This window comes from Haemorhous mexicanus, chromosome 19, assembly GCF_027477595.1.
Source record: "Haemorhous mexicanus isolate bHaeMex1 chromosome 19, bHaeMex1.pri, whole genome shotgun sequence".
Taxonomy (NCBI): Eukaryota; Metazoa; Chordata; class Aves; order Passeriformes; family Fringillidae; genus Haemorhous; species Haemorhous mexicanus.
Window position 1 is genome coordinate 8768144 of NC_082359.1, and position 14812 is coordinate 8782955.

General features: G+C 40.4%; 1 protein-coding gene across 3 annotated transcripts in view; it reads right to left on the reverse strand.

The window, feature by feature from the left end:
* The window catches only part of ZNRF3 (zinc and ring finger 3), a 66354-nt gene that overhangs the window by 12031 nt on the left and 39511 nt on the right, over nt 1–14812 (reverse strand). For 2 of the 3 annotated variants that reach the window (XM_059863291.1, XM_059863293.1), the window contains exon 3: nt 1874–1948. The exons of the other annotated variant lie outside the window; for it this stretch is intronic. In XM_059863291.1, the coding sequence (XP_059719274.1) occupies nt 1874–1948 (75 nt within the window). The remainder of the gene's footprint in view (nt 1–1873; nt 1949–14812) is intronic. 3 annotated transcript variants of the gene reach the window in all.

Below are 14812 nucleotides of genomic sequence, written 5' to 3' on the forward strand. Positions count from 1 at the left end.
TTTCTTGCTCAAGAGAGAATTCTCCCAGTTCCTCAGTCATTTTTGCACATTGTCAGACTCTTGCTATCCATGCTGCTCTGGGTGTTGTTACTCCTCTTCAAATATGCAAAAGTAAAACTAAGAAACAAGTCAGACTTCAGAGGGCATTTCTAAAAATAAAAGTTTCATTCTTAATTTACAGTAGAAGATACTCAGATCAATGGGAATAAAACCCATTTAAGCAAAATCCTTTTATTTGGCATCTGCCAAATGATCTGAGGACAATTCTTCCAGTCAGGCCTGCCTCCAATTTCTGTTCATTGACTGGCAGGAGGGACTGCCTTTCATAATACTCCACTCCTCCTTTTCAAAGAAACCTCCCTTGTTTGTTCTAGTGCTTGGTAACAAGCATTCATGAGAAAGCTTCCTAAACAGCTCCCCTCAGTGTCTTAGGATATTTCCATTTGAAGCAAAGATACTCCAGATTACCTCATGTCAGTTTTCCCTCCACTGTTATCTGTCATTGTTTTCCACAATTCCATTATGAGTGCCAAAATGATACTTATTTTAAAGACAAATTACTTAGCACCCCAATGTCAGAGGTTCTGAAGACCTTAGATGAGAACCAAAATCCATTAAAAACAAAGATCCAGAGCAGCATGAGAACAGAGCCAATCCAGTAACTATAACTTTTAGAGTATGAAAGCCACATCCAGCCATTCCTCTCCTGTTTGCCAGTCCTTCCACAGGCTACTGCTCTTACAATCTAACACAGCCTACTTACTGTGTCAGCTACTGCTCTAAGCCACTAACCTTCTTCCATTTTATTGGTACATAAAAATATTCAAACATCCACTAGACTAGTTTCCCAGCTCTTGAGGACAGATGCACCCAGTTTATTATTTATAATCAAGCAAGGAAAGCTTTTCTTGTGAGAGGAAAAAGAGCAAGAGATAGTAACTCAGCTTTCCAAGATCAGAGCAGGGTGGCTGAAAGTAACCAGAAGCTGTAACACAGAGTTAAAAAAAAGAAAATGACAGATCACATCTTTGTAAAGAGATTTTTCCTGTGTAGAAAAGGGGGAAAAAATTATCCCTGTGAATGTTTTCAAGCTCAGGGCTGCAACTTTGATGCACATGCAGACCACAGTACTCAAAGCATCCATTGCACAGGATCTTCTGCACTCCTTTGTCCAACAGATGCTCATTTCAGAATTAAAGGCAGCTTCTTTAATGTAAACATTGATGATCTCTCTTTTCCCCCAAGAAATACAGGCTGCACTTAAAAACCTTCAGCTCCACTTGTTTCTGCTCTAACAGAAACAGCAGTTTTGTTTCAAGACGAAAGAGAACCAAACCAAATGCAGACTATTTTTGTGCTTATGTTTCTTCACTGAAATAACCCAAAATTAGCTGAAGTATGCTAAAGCCTTTCATAGGGCTATTACCTCACCCACTTCAAATAAAAAGACCAAAGTTATAACAAGACTTGGAAAAAGAAGAAAAACCCTGCTTGTCCACAAAGTACATAGGCAGAAATCATCAGCTGTAAATGAGAAAGAAATGGTTATAAGCTTTAAAAAGAAACTTGTTTAGAATCAGGTTTGAAAGTTGTTTCACAATCTCAAAAATAGCAGCTGTTCAACAACACTATTGATCACAGGCTGGATAGGCCAAACATCCTGTGTTTTGTACACAGAGCTGGGCAAAGAAAACCTCCTTGATTAGATAATGGGCCACAAAAAATTTGCCTCCATCCTCTTTCAAAACCATAATCCCAGACCTGGATTCTAGATTCTAGCAAAAGCTAGAAGAAAAATCTAACTCCCCAAAGTTTTCCCTTTCTGCCAGGTTCCCAACACTTGCATTGCTTCCTGCCTGACATTGCTGCATACCTGATCAATGGCATCTGGGTTTTCAGAAACATCAAAGATGACCGCTGTGGCTCCTCGCTGTACTGCTCGTTTTGCCTGCAATAAGAAAGAGAGCATCCTCAGTCCCACCCCAAAAGATAACTTCTTAACTCCAAAATTACTACTCCTCCTCATCTCCAGATAGAAAACTTAACATTTTGTGTTTCTGTGTAGTTACAACAAATGATAGGACAATGACAAACAGGAGTTCCTGAACCAGCATGGAATGTAGTTAAACTTCACTACAGCTTCTACAGGGTCTCTGCCCCTTCCTTCTCAAACTCCTCTTTCAACAACCTTTTAATGGAATTCAAATGAGATTTAGACCCTCTAAAGACTTTAAGTAGAAGAATTTTTTAAAATTATATTACTTTCCCTCCATTTTACCTGGAAGTGCCATTAAAAACCATCTTCCCTATGACTTGGAGTGGAGACAAGCCCACTAGTGCAGAAAATTAAGGTGGACTGGGCTCTTTATACTTTTTCAGTGTCAGTCTCTCAAACTAGGATACCACAATCTCAAAATGTGTCTCAGAGAATACTGCTTTTTCTGACCATCAGAGGTCAGAACTGTTGCATACATTCCTTATGCTGATCAGAGCTACGTAAGTGCACAGCTTTTCATCAAATACAGTCCAAACCTAGAGTTACCGACTGCACAGAGAAGGCATTAGAAGATATTAAGATCCTCTGGGATAGAGAAAACAAGGCTAACACAGGGGTTTTATCCTGCTTCTGCCACTGTGTCTCTGTATGTTCTGTTCAAATGTTGCTCAATGGCTCCACAAAGCAGACATTCCCAGAAACTTTTCAAAATCCTATTAACTTCATGGATACAGAATATAAGAAACTATTTCTCCAAGCAATGACAGCTATCACCACCACAATAGTAAATAAGAAGGCACTGGCCCTCCACAGAGACTACCAGAAGTTGAACTTGTATTGAGATATAAGAGAAACCAATAAAAGCAATAAATTATGAAACATTAATCAGTAGTTTCCTGGAAAAACGTTGGTCAATACAGAGAACTTGGTTTGAATACATAAAGGTCACTTTCTTTGCTCTATTGTCGTATTTTATTTTAAATCAAAAAGGCCCATCAGACAGCACATGAGGGAAACCAACTCCCAAATTAGAGCTTTTTCTCAGCCCACCAGGTATTTGTCCCCTTTGAAGTCGGCACACCTGGTTAATGACTAAGAACTGTTGGGGAGGAAGAGTTAAAAGGAATCCACCACCCATTCTCCTGTGCAGCCCTGAGGTGAGGGCTCATCCAGGTTTCCCTTGAAGGCACCCCTGACAGACACTCACTGCTCACAGAACCGTTCAGGCTGTTCAGATTCTCCAGGATGATCAGTCAACAAGCAAGGCCCCTTGATCTCCGAAGAGATTTTTAAAGACACTTTGCAGATCAGCGCTAATAAAAACCCCTTAACTGCGCGAATACACTGAACGAGCAGCAAATTTCCACCACCTGGTGTTAAGAGAGGAAAAGCACCGAGTAAAACAAATCGTGCTGCGGAGTTTAATGGCAAATGGGGGTGAGCCGTGTGGCCATCCTGCCAAGTGCGGGGATCATTTGACCGGGGCCAAGTGCGGGGCTCCGGCCGCCTTCCCCCCGCTCGCCTCGCCCGCGGCTCTGAGGGCCCAGCGGCCGCGCACAGCGCCCCCGTGCGGCCGCAGCGCCCCCGCGCCGGAAGCGCCGCCTGTCCCCGGCCATGGAGGGGAGAGGAAGCGGCCAGGGCCGCAGGGAGAACGGGGAAACGCGGGGATTTATTCATTACTGGGGTTTAAATCATGACACCCAGGGAAAGGCACTCCTGCCTGGAAGTTTGCTCCAGCCAAACCTCCTCTGCCGGAGGCGCTGACCCTCCTGCACAAGGTGCTAAAGAGCCACGGCCCGCAGCAGGAGCTGGCCCAGCCCTCTCCGGCGGGCTCGAGGCTCCGGCTCCGCGGCTTGGGGTCCGCCTGACGGGCCCGGTTCCGCTGGCCAGAGATCAGAGCGCGGCTGCCTCCGCCTCCCCCGCCTCGCTCGGCCGTAAAACCGGGCACCCCGGAGGGAGGACAGCAGGGCGAGCGGCGGGGAGCACCTCTGCAGTCCCAGGTGGCGGCCGGAGCGCACCTGTGACCGGGGCTCCGGGCAACCCGAAACACCTGCCGGGCACCGCCGGTCCTTCTGCATCGCCGAAAATGCCGCAGGATAAAGTCAAAACGTCTTTGAAAATACCCTGTCCACTCCTCAGTAATCAGGGCAGCTCAAAATAACACAGCAATGTTAAGTCCCACTTAAAATAATGCCAGTCTGTAATAGGCACGTGATTTTCTTTTTTTTTTTTTTTTTTTGGGCTAACCAGCATTTAGACTCCCTCAAATCATTTTTCTAAGCAAAGTGACCAAACCTACATCAAAAATAAACACACGCTGGATGATGGGGAAAAGTAAGCTCATACTTTTACATTTATAATACTTGCGGCAAACAATCAGACATTTCCACAATTCAATTCCCATTCGTTCGCCAGGCCTATTTCTTTCTGTGATTGTCTTCTGTGGCTTAAAACAAATTACTATCACTACGTATCAGTATTCTCCTTTTGTAAAGAGTAATGGAAAACAAACAAAAAAACGTAATTGCAGTTCTCATAATTCAAGTGATCACTTTGTTCACAGCGACAACCTCCCAGTCCATCTCTGTGTTCAGAGTCTAGAGTTTATGCTACTACAAAACAATGGACGTTACCAATAAAATGCACATTAAATACTGTCTCCGATTAAAATCTGGCAGAATTTACTAGACCTTGTAATCTAGGTAAGATAAGAGGATTTGCATGTGACAGAAGGTCAAGAAAAATACCTCTCCACCTCTCCAGGCCTGAGGAATTTTAAGTTATTAGCTCAAAGAACACCAGAAAGATTTTAAGAGCTCTGCACTACCTCCCTGTGGGCCAGGCAAATGCAATAAGGAAGTAACAACTTCCTTGATGAGGCAAACTTTCATCCCAAGGGACCAGATAATTATTAAACAGGTGCACTGCTCCTCTGGTTCACTCAAGTCAGGTAGGACAGCAACAATCAAACAGTAAGTTCAGCTCCTTCCTGACATCTTGAAGGACTTTGCATGCTTGCACATATGAACATGGCAAGCATCTCCTCCCCTCTGCTTTCTAGTATGGTTTCATTCAAATTATTATTTCATTTAGAATGCAACAGAGGAGAAACTATCATAAGAAAAGCTGCTTAACAAGGTTCCCCTTTAAGAGTAAAAATCATACCAACATCAGCCTTTATTCATTAAATTTACTTCTTTGCCAGAGTTAGAATTCCCCGAAAATATCCAGCAGTATTTGCACCTGAGGACATGACACTTTAATCTAATGGATTTCAGAGAGTGAATAAATTACAGATGAGAGAAAGACCAAGGCTTAAACTATAGGTGGGGAGATCAAAGTTCATTAAGCACTGCAAGCTCTGCCATTTACATCAACATAGTAATGCATTACACATCTATTAAGAGAGTACCTTTTGTTGAAAATGGCTATTGGCAAAGCCAGATTACTACTTATAAATGAACTTTAAGTTAACATCCTGGATAATACTGATGGACTGAAGGGAGAAAAGAATGCTTTAAAAATACTGGCTGCCTGTATAAGCCACAGATATATCCTGGTGATATAAAATTATGTTCTCACAGATGTTTTTACATTAAAAACTACTTATCTCTCTTACTGGATTTGTTCACCCAACTCTAGGTATTATCTTCTTGGAACTTAGTACACTCTAGTTAACAAATATTAATTATAATTATGGTATGTGCTACATGAGCAGGTTGATTTATTCCCTGGGTTAAAAAAACCTCACAAAGCTGGGGAAGAGGAGGCTGGGCAATGGTTTAAGGAATAACCAGTACAAATGCCAGTAAACTCCTTTTAGCAAACTATTCCATTGGGTGTCAGCATTATCAGCTGGTCCTCCAAAATGAGGACACAGTACACAGAGAACAGTCCTATGGATCCCAAAAGCAAAATGCTGCTAGAACTCAGGGTAACAGCACAATTCCAACAGGTGCAACAACAGCTTTTTCCTACTGCCATTCCTTTTGTCAGTACATCTTGGTTTTTGGGGCAGAAAATATGGTATTACTCTAGATCAGTGCAGAGACTGTTGAACAGAGTGGTCAATAAAATTGATTTCTATGTCCTTATTTAACTGACAACTGACCCAGCCTGAATTTTCTCTGTCAGTTTTTGAGGGTTTTTTCCCCCTTCAGTTTCTCTATGAACTAATAATTATTGAACTTGAGGCATATTTTCTGGATATTCCCAGCCCATCAGATCAAACAGTCTGTGTCAGATCTCTCTACATGGTGGAGTCAGTGGCCATTAATCTGACAAAAGAGTGGGATTATGCAAGCAGTGTTAAGTGGAACGTTTTTCATAGCTGATTCTATCATCAGCTGTCTTCTGGTGCTTTGAAATAAGAGAAGACAGCCTCTCACCCAGTGTACTGGTAACACACAAGCAACACTCAGTGACATGCAACTTGCAAACTCTGTGACTCCAAGGAACAAGATTTTCAATGAAAAGCTGCAGAGTTTTTTGTTTTACTGCTCCAAAAAAGCAGTTCAAGGATTTCAACGATCTTGACTGCTGGGAATACAGCTGAAGGAAGGAGGTTTCCATCTGCAGTATTTCACCAAAATAAATGATTGATATAGCAACTTAGTGGTCTTGGTCTTCTCTTGAGCAGACTCAAAAGTAACAAAGTCTGTTCCAATATCAATTGATTTGTACCTGTTTTCTCCATATCAAGTCATACCACAAGGACATAGACAATATTACTGAGATATGATGTAGAATATGCAGTACTAGGTTCTATAATATTGGCTTTTCTAGTAGAGGTTTGCTGTAGTTGTGTGGTTAAACTATGACACTTCTGCAGACTTGTCTTCATTTTTTTTTTTTATCAGCAGAGGACAACTTTGGTGCTGAAACAAGCATTAGGAGCCTGCCTTATCAGGGTTTAACTTTCTGCAGCTTTGAGAAAACCTCAATTAAGTCTGGACAAACCCAGGAAGTCCTAATGATGAGGAGACCACTGGTTCTTACATAAATGCATGATGGAACTGCAGGTTGTGACAAGGAGATGTTGCCACTGCCAGTTTGCCACTCCAGTCAGCTGAATGGTATTTTGACCCTGATGCTCTCAAAGCCCTAAACTTCTTCAGGGGAGAGGAATACCTTAAAAAACCCTGTTAAAACAAGCATGGGGTATGAACTGCACCCCCATTCTATGCAAGGCAGCGTTAGATTTTCAGTCTGGCAGAAATGGCATCACATGAAGCTAGGCAATAACATCCAAACCTGCTCATCATTAAGAACCCTACATAAAACCCACACCACTGTGCAAATACACCTTTGCACCTTTGCAACTATGAAAATGCAAAAACCTGTTTCTCTCAGAGCTACACAGAATACAGACAACAACATCTGAACCATACAGACAACAACATCTGAACCATTCAGGCCTCTCTCTTTTCTCCCCCCACACTGCTATCAGGCTCAATCAATCACAAAAAATACCTTGTCCCTTGAACCAACACTGGAGCTAGCAAGCCAGGCCACAGGCCAATTCTGCAGAGCAGAGGAGGAAGGAGAAAAGGACAGCCATCTACTTTGCAAACAGCACAAGTTACAAATTAACCAACTGATGCTTCAGACCTGTTAATGTACAATTCCCTGGTAATTCCAGAAACTCAGTTAAGCCAAGCATAAACAGGATGCCATTTCAAACCTTTTCTGAGATAATGAAAAAGGAACTTTCTTCTGTCTGAAAACAAAGGCAGAATATCAAAACAAGACAGTCAAATCCCCATGTATGACACCAGCATAAAACCCCTTCCTGACTGGAATACTCCAATTCTCTGGCACCTTGAGATATGATTTATACACATTCCCTGTAGATTCTGAATTACACAGCATTACAACAGTTGCTTACCAGTTAAAAAGTATAGAAAGTGTGAAGCAGCATTTTAAAATTTAAAAGCATACTCACAAAACCAATGTATATTTCGGTAAATAAAAAAAAAAGGAACCTTAAAAAGCTATGTACTTGCAGTTTTAAATAAACTATCACCTCATGCCAGACATAATCACATCAACAATATATAGACACACCAGTGTGATTCATACCACTCAGTACTGAGAGGCTCTCAGATGCTTAAAATGAAGAACAACAAAACTAAAGTGTCTCTCTTTTCTGGGGTTAGGGAGAAACACTCTTATCAGTTCTGAGTCTAGACCGAGTAAAAACAGTAAGAAAAAGACATTTCTTTAATCCTGAACACAGCAAAGCCTGCTGGCTGCACATCTCTTAAGATCCATTTCAGAGTCATGGGACTCAGTCCCAAAGGCTGACCTCTGCTATCACCATGCTGCAGGCCAGCAGCCTTGTTGCTATGACAAGGCACAGCCACAGAGAGAAGGGTGAGCACTGGAAGAGATCAAAGGAGGGGACTGGGGTCTTGAACTTAATTACATATTCACAGAGAACCTAGCACACTCAGCAAGAGCTGGGTAGCTGCATTCACAACAATTGATGGTTAACCCTTCAAGCTTTTCCCAGAACTTCTATATACAGTTACCTTTGAAATATAATGGTCACAGGATGAGGATATTTTAGGAATTATGTACTATAGCATATGCTATAAAATACCACTACAGCAAATCCAGATAATTCTTTATCTTTTCACTGAGGGTGTACTGAAAGTAGATGGATAGAAACAACAAACTAGACCTAAGATAATTGTGTACACATACATGCAAGCATATTGTGGTGCTGAGAGAATAAAAAACAGATATAAGAATGCATTGGAGGAGTGGCAAATTAAACTATTAATGCAGACCACTATAGAAAGGCATCCCTACAGTACCAAAGCTGTTTAAAAAGAATGTACTGAAGCTCCTCCTATAGGCATGTGCTCTAACTTTAGAATTATAAACTGCTATTTATGTACATCAAAAGGGAAAACAAATTATAAGAATTGTCGTGTATTTAGAATGAGAAGTGGCAAAACTTTGAAAAATTGTTAATAAGAATTCCCTCTAACCTCAGTCAGTTTAATGGGGAATGCTTAGTATCATCTGTCTTGCTTAGCCTCACCCTCAGGAAGCTGACCTTCATCAATAGGTTGGTATCTACTGTGAACAAGGACATTTTAGAGATAACACAATTATATGAGATGATGAAACAATAAATCCATATCTCAACAGTGACAGAAAATGCAGTGCTCTTTGCAGGGTTATTAAGTGCCTGCTTGCAATCCCTAACAGTGTGTTCAGATAGATATGATATACACCAAGGTGAGTTGAGAAGAAGCAAAGGTATTTTCACTTCCACACAAGTCAAAGTGCTGCAGTCCATTGCCCTGGAGGTTCTGCCCTCTTTGGCAGGGATGAGCATCTGCATCTAAGTCTATAGAAAGACATGTAAGCCCTACTGAGGTACTTCAATCCTTCTGAATGAACAAAATATCATGGGGGATTCCCTTGGAATCCAGTAAGATATTGCTGATTCTGTGAGATCCTCCCTCTCTACTACCGGAATCAGCTTGGGTAATACATTCAATAGTAAAAATTTACATGGTGGGCCAGTATTCCAGTTTAGCTAGCAACTTTCCATGTTCATGGCTGGCTAATACAGGATGATATGGCCCTTCTTCCAAACAGTTATCCTTGGTTTTGGATTAGTTTAGTTTCAAGGTCCCAGACTGTGGTGGGCCCTTGTTAGTTTGTTGACTCCGTAAAAAAAAAAAAAGAAAAAATGAAAAAAATAGATAAAAAGAAGTGGAAAACAAAAATGAAAAAGGTGGAGGATTTTTGTTACAAAGGGAAACTGGAAACTTCTCTCCACGCAAGCAGAGACATGGCTGTATTGCAGAGGCCTCGGGGCAAGGATTAAAGAAAAACAAAATAGAAACCCTTCCATCTCTAATTAGGGTCTTCATTTGCCAAAGAGCCATTCCACAGCAGGAGGAATTACATTCAAGCCGTTGCTTGGATAACGTCTCCCAGCAGGTTGGCTCCTCAGAACAGGCTACTCTGAGCCAACAATTTCTGGTTACTTGGAGGCAAGCAGCCTGCTTATTGTTTTAACTGGCCTGGCTTTTACAGCCAGTTTTGCTGAAGAACAATCTTCTATTCAGAATGCAGAGATAAAAGCTTCACTTGTTTTGAATTTGTCGCCAGTTTCTTTATCCCTTTCTTTTTTTAAACATGGGAATTATAGGTTCTGGAGATTGCATTATTTCCCTTGTAGACTTCAATGTTTTTCTCCCTCTAGCCACTTGATTCTTTGCCAGTGAAGGCTGCTGTCTGGAGTCCAGCCATTCATCAGCCCCTACCTCATCATTAACACTGCGGTGCTGGCGGTCACAGCTCATTGCTGGCGACAGGAAATCCTAACTTGCAAGAGGTTAACCACAGCCCATAAACAGTCAGACTGGCTCATTAGACCCTTACACTCAGGTGAAGCGACCCTCTGGGAGTTTCAACACCATCCATGGACCTCAAGTCTATGGATTCTGTGCTCTTTGCAAATGCCTTGTCCCCCCACACACCCATTTAAAAGCTCACTCTTTGGATCCTCAGGTCTAAGGTCCATCTTTCTTCCTATCCCAAAGGGACCATGTTATTTGAGCATTTTGAAAAATTACATGTCTGTGATGTGTTCTCTTGGCTTACCAATGGAACAAACCACCAATGGGCCAAGAACTGAGACATTATTGCACTAGAATACATACATTCTTGTGATATTTTTAATAGTCTCTGTGAGAGTTTCATATCCCCACTGAACAGTTCTAAGGCCACAGCAATGCAAACACTAATAATGTATAATTAATCTGTATAACCTAATTCATGTCACAAACATGTCCAACTCAAATGTTCAAAAACTAACCTGCTAGAATTTTAAGTAGCTCAGTCAGTACTCCCTGCACTGACTAAAAAGCACTTCCTACTCATTTTGAGTTCACAGTATGATCACTTGTTTCATTTGGAGTCATTTCCTTGAACTCAGTACAAATGTTAAATCATCACGTTATCCAAAACCACACCTCTAGATATCACCTGCTCATCAAAAAGATAAAATGTTTAGAGCAGAAAAACATGTTCTGGCAAATTATCTCAAAGCAGTAGGATATGAAGCACAATTTGTGTAATTTTTTTCTCTTTCCTTCCTTTCAGTCTTGTGAAAATCATTGCAAAACATTCCCACTTTATGTCTGTAATTTCTCAGGATCCAGCTTTTTACCACTGTCAATTGTATCTGCCCAATTTTATTCTGAATATTGGAGTCCCTCTGATGCAGCTCTGGTTACATTCCGAAGTTCTCCAATTTCTTTCAAAGCCTTCTGTCTCCTACTGCACCAAAATTAGGCATGTCACTCATCTGTGAAGTCCTAAATAATTCCATTCCCTGCCTCCGTATCTGCTCCCTATTTTCTTCACTTTCTGGTCCATTTATCTAATTCTGCTTGCCAGGCTTCTTTTGTGCTCATTTCTGTACTCCAACACAGCAGCACTTACTTGCTCTCTCACTTTTCTGTTTCAAACTCTTGCAACTATGCATTTCTCCTGTTAGAGAAATAGGTAGAGTCTGCATGTAAAACAAAAACAACTCTCAGTGTCTGAAAGGCTCACAAGGCACAGAGAATAATGAGGGTCCAGAAACTTAAGATACAAATAATAATAATATGTAAATGCTTCATGTAAGTGCAGCATGCCTTAAATAACTGTTCCTTAGTCTTTACCCAGCCCTTGACTTCCATTAGTTTCACTGGGAGATCTGACTGAGCTGAACTCCAGTAACACATGTAGTGCAACAACAGCTGCTTCTTTAGCTTAAGGGAGAAGCAGCTGTGTTCCACAGTTGGTTAAAAAGGAGTGAAGATGGTGCTGGGGACTGCTAAGGACTCAACTCTAAAAGTGGACTTTTATTTAAAGTAATCAATCCAACAATGGCAAATCTAAGGAGTGCCCAGAGGGAGAAACACGAGAGAGGGCTTTGTTCATGAATAGCTGATGCTTTTCCTAACTGTGCAGGCAGCATGGAAAGAAAGTTTGGAAAATAATACAGTAGCAGATTGCTGGCACTAGTTACCAATGGAAAGAGCTCACCACTAGCCATGAATGAAAACCTGACAGAACTGCTTCTCCTGAACTGCATAACCTGATTCAGCCCTTGTTTGGCCCTTCCTTTGAGCTCTCTCCTCTTTGGCTTTGATCCAGTTCTTTTCTTTCCTTCTGCATCTTTCACCACACAACCCATACACAAACCTTTCCTCTCCCCACAGTTCAGCTGGTTTGGCTGTCAGTTCTCTTTCCTGTGCTCAGCCTCTCCTTTCTCTCCTCAAAGGGACTGCAGAAATTACAGTGGAAAGCAGAGATGGAGTGAGAGGATTTAAACAGGGAATACATGAGAAAAGTACTTATAAACTCAAGAATTCAGTTACAATGATGACACTGCTGTTTCATGCAGTGGCCACATGTTCTAACACTCTTAGACTGCAGCCTTTCTTCCTTTTTTCTTTCCCATTCAAATCCTCTTCTTCATCTGTTAAAATAGGCTTGTTGCTGGAGTATGGTCTGTGGGGGATGAACAGGCAAGGAGATGGGAAGCAGAAATACACTGAGCTTTTGGCAAAAAAAGCTCTTTTTTTTTTTCTTCTTGTCTTTTCTGTGTGCCATTAAGAAGAGCCATCTTCTTCCTGAAAAAAACATGTATTATCCCCTCTTCTGATCTCATCTATGCTGGAGTTTTGTTAGAACTCTAGAAATCACTGTGTCTATATGGTGCAGAGGTCTGATCACACTGCTAGCACTGGGGAAGTAAGAAAAATTAATATTAAAACATAAATGACATCAAAAGTACTTCCACAAATAATAGTATCACTTCAGATATCATTTTAAAATATGTTTTATGGTTGTTTAAAATGGATTTTAATATTTCACGTGTCCTGGAGATTATAAATGATGCTGAAGTGGGGAATAACAAGAAACAATCATTATAATATTAGAGTACTTAAGGTGTTCTTTGGTGCTTTGGGAAAATTATCATTTTCTCTTTCTCTATACATTCTTTAGAACAAACACAGTAAGGACAAACACAAACATGGCAGGATTACAATTATATTTACTATGTTTTTTCACAGTAAACCCTAATTTTAGGTAGTACTAAGACAACAAACCCTGGAAATAAAAAATTTTAATGCCAAGTTAATGAAGACTCTTAAAAGAACATGACTGATGCAGAAGGTCTGAATCCTTAACACTAGCCAGGATGCTATTTTTCCCCATTAAAACTCATATTCACTTTTCATTACAAAACAGTGGGGTTGATAAAAACAATAGTTTTTGTTTTGATCAGGGTTCTGGCATGCTTGATATTGCAATATAGATCTGACACCTGGTCCAAAGGAGTCTAATCTCATTCAAAAAGCTTTCTTCTACTTCATAACAACTTCCTTCTTAACACAGAATGTCTGGGAGTTCAAAACAACCAATATTACTTTTACACTGCCAAAAAAACCTTTCTCAGTCTGTAGTCTGACATACATTTATGCCCACACTGCCATCACAAAAAGTAGACCCTACCTCCTCTTGTTCCTACCTTCACTGGACTCTACACTGTCAACACAAACCTTCAGGTGAAATAAATAAACCAACCAGCTTAAAAATCACTCATACTATTACTTTTCATCCACACTGATTAAATTTTGCCACTAATTTTTGAGACTACTGCCTCAAAAAGAATTACAAATTCTTTTTGGATGCTGTTTGCAAAGAAGAAACGCAGGCTAACAAACAGAAGGTAGAAAAGGTCTCCAAAATGTGGAATAGATACCATAAATAGGATGTCAACTACTTCAATGGATAGAAGAAGTTTTCCTGAAGTGACAATATTTCCCACTGCATGCAGCACAGGACTCAGCACAGGGTGTCTTACTGCAGCTGTCACTACCAGTTGAAGGTATCTGAACAAGCAAAGTTTTGGAAACATTGACCAATGGTTTTAGGCATGTCCCTCATTAATTTTAGATCTTAATCTATGGCATAGTTCAGTCCTAATTTCTGAACAAGTTTAGCATAGAAGAGCGTTTGCCTAAATTCAATATCCATTTCTACAGGAAATTATCCAAACTGTCTATAAAACTATTAATTACAAAGAAACAAAAAGTATACTTATACTGTCAGCAGCCAACCTGAGCATATAACTGAATGTTTAATTTAGGCTATTAATATAAAGGTGTAAGTTGCTTTTGTTTAATTTGCCTTTTTTTATTAGTTTTGGTAACTCAGAAAGAAAAAGATTAAAATGGACTCCTCACAGGCCTTCTTGTTTCTCAAGTCTTAGAACAGATCTCTCTTTATTCAGGAACTAAATTACCAACATAGCCCCATAAATTCTCATTTGATTACCTTATAGGAATTTCTATATTTAAACTAAATTGTCAGACAAAAGGTTAGGAATCACAGTTCAACTGTTAAGTGCATTTTCAAGTAATGATGAATTTTGCCCCAGCCTAGCTAGTATAATAATAATGATGACAAGGTAAAACAAGAGATTCTTCTAGTTAGCACTTGTGTAAATTTCTGTAAATAAGCTCTTAGAAAATAAGTGAATGGATATTGGAAGAACTGCAGGAATTTCCTCGTATTACAGATTTCTTTCATCTGAAGAAAACAGGAAGCTGTAGTAGCAGGGACATCCTGTCTTTGTTAGGTTATACTCAGATGTACATCCTCAAATACATCTATCCTATTAATACAGAAGAAGAGCAGTCCCTGGAAGAGAAAGAAGAATGAAATCCTTTCTTGTGGACTTCCAATCCTGCAGAAGGGGAAGAAGTGCTACTTTTAAACAAATCT